The following is a 5,772-nucleotide window of genomic DNA, read 5'->3' on the forward strand; positions in this document are numbered from 1 at the left end:
TGAAAAAGTAGCAATTTGAGGGAGAAAGTGGACTCAGACAGACTGAACACGCCCCCACTGCACATGCTTAATGATCACATGTTGGCTCAACTTTTGACTTCTGCCTTTAGGAGACGGAGGTGAGCTTCTGAAAGTGAAGGGTCATGGTCTTTGGACATTAAATGTCAGAGTCGGACGACAGAGATTTGATCCCCCGTCTGCTCCCTCTGTGTCTGAAGCTCTGTGTTTACTGAGAAGGTCAGTGAGGGACTCTCTTTTTTCAGTCCACTATATGAGGATCTTAATGTCTTAGTATCAATATCTACAGAACGCCTCCTAAGGTGTGCCCCAAAAAGTCGGCCATGATGGCAATGGAGCTGTGAATGAAATAATGTGAATTAAGCAAAGATAAAGTCCAGTCCTATTTGGCCTCTGCTTTGCAGCAGACATGAGATGATAAGAGAGAATTTACTAGACTAGTTTCACACACATGAAGTGAAGTAGGCCAGGTAACATGCCTCCCTGCAGGCTGCCGACCTTGACATTCAGAGGGGGCGGGGCGAGGAGCAGTGACCATTATGAGGGGGCGTGGTTTACTCTCTGGTCAATCATAAATACACACAGCTTAACTTTACTCTTCCCCACTCACACCCGGAGTCGCAAGACAGACAGAGGATTCTCACAAACGGTAAATGGCTTCACTACTGAAATGATTATTGAGAGAGGAGGCTGCAGGGCCTCGGCAGCAGGCTGCAGGGCCTCGGCAGCAGGCTGCAGTGCTGAGCGACTAGGTGTAGATCACCTGGGGACAATCTGCATGGGCTTCACTCAGCCTCTGCTTAAAGTAACTGGGGCCATGAAGTGCAGAGAAATTTGCTTTGCTTGATTATCTTGTTTAAATGTGAAGATGTTTAAATGTTTAAAGTCGGTTCAGCTTTGAAGTCGTTTCTGCACTTGCAGGAAAAGTTTAACAGACTGCAGGCTGCAGCTTTTTCATTGCAATTCTTTCTTGCTCTGTGTTCACAGATAACTTATCAGTAGAATACTTTTTTGCATGTTCTTTTGAACTCTTGGCTTATCTAAATACACAATCCAAGCGACTGTCTCTGCTATTGAGTCTATGCTAATACAGTATATGGCCTCATAAATGCATGCCACCATAAATGCTGGTGTATCAGTCTCTAACAAGGCGAATTATCCCTCTCTTCCTATCTGTCCCCCTGCAGAGGACTAGACCAACCCAGACAAAATGGTGAAAGTCGGTATCAATGGGTAAGAGAACATTTTTAATCCTCTCATATGCAGGGGAGAAAAAATTAACTCAAATCTCCTGGCAACACACTGAACTTCAACACTCACTCTCTGCACCCCTAACCCACATTGCCACACCCCTGTTAAACATGCACACACAGCATTTAACTGTAAATCATTATAATCTCTGGTTCAGTCTCCAAAATGTAAGGTTTTCTTAAGGCTTGTTTGTTTGTCATTAAGAAAAGAAAACTGAAAACACACAACAAACACATTTTTTATTAAAAGATGATGCACTATATGTAAGTCTGGCATCCAAATGAGAAACTACATTACTGTAACACAGAAAGACGATTTTAGACTAGATGGTAGGATATGAATGGGTGTAGTGATATTTCGGTTAAAAGCTTGAAATGCCAATCGTTTATTTGAAGCTGTAAGATGCTTCCAGAGAATCCACAGCACTGATGGTGCTCAGTTCAGAGGAGCTGGTGTTTTCTGATTGGATCAGACCTGACCCTCACCACCTGAGTAGCAGGACGAACTGCAGCCTTTGTGATTAATTAATAGTGACTATATAGCTGCTGAGGAAGGGGAAAAAAATGTAGGACAAAAACACTCACTAACCTGTGCACAGTTACACATCTGTTCTCATGTTTTTCTTGATCTTTGAACTTTGGCCCTCAGCTGATAACAATGTGGGCAGTGGCCTCGGCATGGGGGCCGATCAACAGGCCTCTGTTTTTCTGCTGTGTGGAGCAAGTGGAGGGGAAACCTACGCAACTTAAATGTTGTTGAATACACATAATCTGACGTTAAAGTCTACCTATCTGTTTCCTGGATGTTCTTTTATCTCTCCGCCCTCCTCCTCCTCCTCCTCCTCCTCCTCCTCCTCCTCCTCCTCCTCCTCCTCCTCCTCCTCTCCCAATGTCTGAGGACAGAGTGTATCTGTGCCAGGATTTTGGACCCGTGGTTAAAAAGTAACTCGGCCACTGATCAAACAGTGCACTGCCGTCACCAGGATTACCACACTAGAGGTTCATTTTCGACTTTAGCCCCCAACGGAGGAGAGTGTGAGAGCTGTGCAGCTATAAGCTCTGCAACACACACACCCCTCTGCCCCTCCTCCTGAACCCTGGCCTCTCCTCAGCCATAATTTCAGGTCTCCTGGGGGTCGTTATGTGTCCCACACTAAGGGGGGGTAAAGGCAAAGCCATAATGTGAAATAGAAAAAAACGATTTTACATAATGTTAGATTTTCAGACTTGATTATATTCACATCGTCTGGTGACTTCAGTTCCATGGTGTCACAACACCATCTAGAGGCCAGAGTGAGAAACAACACTGTTCACTTTTCAGATTCGGCCGCATCGGTCGCCTGGTGACCCGTGCTGCTTTCCACTCCAAGAAGGTGGAGGTTGTGGCCATCAATGACCCATTCATCGACCTGGAGTACATGGTGAGTCGAGAAGATCATTGGCAATATAAAGGATTAGGATATTCTGCTTTGCACAGTTTTTCATGTTGTCTTACCTGTTCTGTAGGTCTACATGTTCAAGTATGACTCTACCCACGGTCGCTTCCACGGTGAGGTCAAGATTGAGGGTGACAAGCTGGTCATCGATGGACACAAGATCACCGTCTTCCACGAGTACGTCAACTTGGCATCTTTAATATTAATCTACCCAGACATTTAATGTAACAAATTGTTGATAATGTCAACAAAAGGTGGAGGTGAATAAACCTCCCCCCTTGTCTGACTCTTCTGTTCTCCTTTGTTTTGCAGGAGGGACCCCACCCAGATCAAATGGGGTGATGCTGGTGCCCACTATGTGGTTGAGTCCACTGGTGTCTTCACTACCATTGAGAAGGCCTCTGTACGTACTCACTCCTCTCTTTTCAACCTGATACAGTCCGATTTCCCTGTGACACCTGCTGTGCAATTGGCAGTGAAACGATGCAGTTTTAATTCATTTTTTAACACAACATTACAGGCTCACTTGAAGGGCGGTGCCAAGAAGGTCATCATCTCTGCCCCCAGTGCTGATGCCCCCATGTTCGTCATGGGTGTCAACCACGAGAAGTACGACAAGTCCCTCCAGGTTGTCAGGTAAGAGTCGAAGCATCTCTCTCACGGTTTATTTGGTGAATAGTTTTATGCATATTTATATATTTCCGAGAAATAAAAATTTGAAGACTAGTTTGAACCGTTGTACATCGGCCACTGAACATACAAAAACATTGAGACAATATCATTATCTAGACGATCCTCAGATTACTGATGGTGTTTTTCCTAATATTTTTCCATAGCAACGCTTCCTGCACAACCAACTGCCTGGCTCCCCTGGCTAAGGTCATCAATGACAACTTCCACATCGTTGAGGGTCTGATGGTGAGGATTAAAACTGAGAACAATCTAGCAGAAAAACACTAAGCAGCACCTAAAACCAGATTTACACACAAAGTTAGAGGAGGGGGGGTGTTAAGCTTCATTTAATCATCCTCTGTTTTCCTCTTTGTCCATCAGAGCACAGTTCATGCCATCACTGCCACCCAGAAGACTGTGGATGGCCCCTCCGGCAAGCTGTGGAGGGATGGCCGTGGCGCCAGCCAGAACATCATCCCCGCTTCAACTGGTGCTGCCAAGGCTGTCGGCAAGGTCATCCCCGAGCTGAACGGGTCAGTGCCAAAAACACATGACAGTACTTTAGATATACACTTTATGGGTTATAAGAGCTTGCAGTAAATCCAGTAAATTAAGTTTTTGACCTCACCTGCTGCGTGTCCATTTTTTACAGCAAGCTGACTGGCATGGCCTTCCGTGTCCCCACCCCCAACGTGTCTGTGGTTGACCTGACAGTCCGTCTGGAGAAACCCGTAAGTATCAGAGCAACAGAAGCTTTCATAACAAGTCCCAAGGCTGATGACAGTCAGTATTTTTCAACAAATCCCATGAAAAACAAATTGACTAGCACCCCTGTAAACTACAGTGAACATTGTGATGAGCATTCACCAAATCTGCATGAATTTGTCGCTGGAATCCATCCCAACAAGGCCACTCTTTCCCCCATTTGAATAATTTAAGATAAAGCCCATGGATTATCTTTTTAAAAATGAAATGATTTATTTTAACTTCAGCGGGTTTTTTTTTTCTATACTCAACAAATTTCATTTTCATGCTTCTCTCATGGTATTTTAGATCATGTCTTAAAGCTTTTAGAATATAAACAAATCGTTTCTTTTCTCTTCTCAACCACCACCCCTACCCCCTCAGGCCAAATACGATGACATCAAGAAGGTTGTGAAGGCCGCCGCCGAGGGACCCATGAAGGGTATTCTTGGATACACAGAGCACCAGGTATGTGCTTTTCATTTATCCCATTCATCTTTTTAAAGTAATTTGTTGATCACTTTTTGTTCGTTAACATGGCTCTCTCTCTCTCTCCTGCAGGTTGTGTCCACAGACTTCAACGGTGACACTCACTCCTCCATCTTTGATGCTGGCGCTGGCATTGCCCTCAACGACCACTTCGTCAAGCTGGTCACATGGTACGACCTCAGCATGGGTTGCTGTCAGATCCTCATATTTGTCTCCGTTGATACACACTGACTTGGTTTTTATTTTGTCTCACTTTTCCAACAGGTACGACAACGAGTTCGGCTACAGCACCCGTGTCTGCGACCTGATGGTCCACATGGCCTCCAAGGAGTAAAGACAACCAGCCGATCAATCAATCATCACCCACAATCTCCTGAATCCAGACTTAGAGATAATATAATGTCTTATTATTCATTTCTAACTCTGCTTGGTTCCCTCTGATATTCGACCCCCCCACTATACGTCTGAGGAACGGTTCCACAAAGAGCAAATGAAAATATATAAATTGGTGACCAATTCCTTTTTTTATTTGTAAAATTCCCAGTTCTGTTCTTGTGTGAGATGGAGTGAAGGTGTGAGAGTCTTTGACTGTCTGTAGTACTGAGGTGCTGCAGTCAGTGGTGGAATAAAGTCCTCTTTTGTGAGATTCACGCTCTACTTTTCTTTTATCACTGCATGGATCAAATGAATATCAAATATCCCTCCAGTGGGATTAACTATGGTTTGATGGATTTTTATGTGGGTCACTGACTTTACCAAACACTTACAAGGGGCTTCTGCCCATTGATCACTTTCCCCTATGGGAATACCCTGACAGCTCTTAATCGCCTCGACTCTTGATTGGGAGGAAATCTGGAGGATAATATCTGCAGGTTCAGCCGCACATATCGATCCTTGCACCACTACATTGCTTTTATAAATCGGTCACAATTTTTTTTTTCTCCTTTCACTTTAGTTGCGTTCGATATCTGGCCCACGTGGGTGGCTGAGAGTAGAATAGCATAGTTAATGCAACTTGCTGGTGATGACCTAATACGGTTCAATTTGAGGCTTTTGCCTGCAGGTGATTTGCTCTCACAGAATGAAAGCGTGTGGGAAATTCATTTAGAAAATGATTCTGTTCACTCAGCCACCGAGTATTGATGACTTTTCTCACTCCCTGT

At 44.4% G+C, this 5,772-nt stretch overlaps 1 protein-coding gene across 1 annotated transcript; it reads left to right on the forward strand.

Annotated features, from left to right (window-relative positions):
• The first annotated feature begins 414 nt into the window (after positions 1–414).
• On the forward strand, positions 415–5,255 carry gapdh (glyceraldehyde-3-phosphate dehydrogenase). The gene is made up of 12 exons (XM_083988893.1): positions 415–667; positions 1,206–1,251; positions 2,590–2,689; positions 2,775–2,881; positions 3,017–3,107; positions 3,225–3,340; positions 3,541–3,622; positions 3,758–3,909; positions 4,029–4,107; positions 4,505–4,588; positions 4,682–4,779; positions 4,874–5,255. The coding sequence occupies exons 2-12, from the start codon at positions 1,229–1,231 to the stop codon at positions 4,941–4,943; spliced, it is 1,002 nt and encodes a 333-aa protein (XP_083845019.1). The 5' UTR covers positions 415–667; positions 1,206–1,228; the 3' UTR covers positions 4,944–5,255.
• Positions 5,256–5,772: the final 517 nt, after the last annotated feature.

Source organism: Trachurus trachurus, assembly GCF_905171665.1.
Source record: "Trachurus trachurus genome assembly, chromosome: 16".
NCBI classification, from domain to species: Eukaryota; Metazoa; Chordata; class Actinopteri; order Carangiformes; family Carangidae; genus Trachurus; species Trachurus trachurus.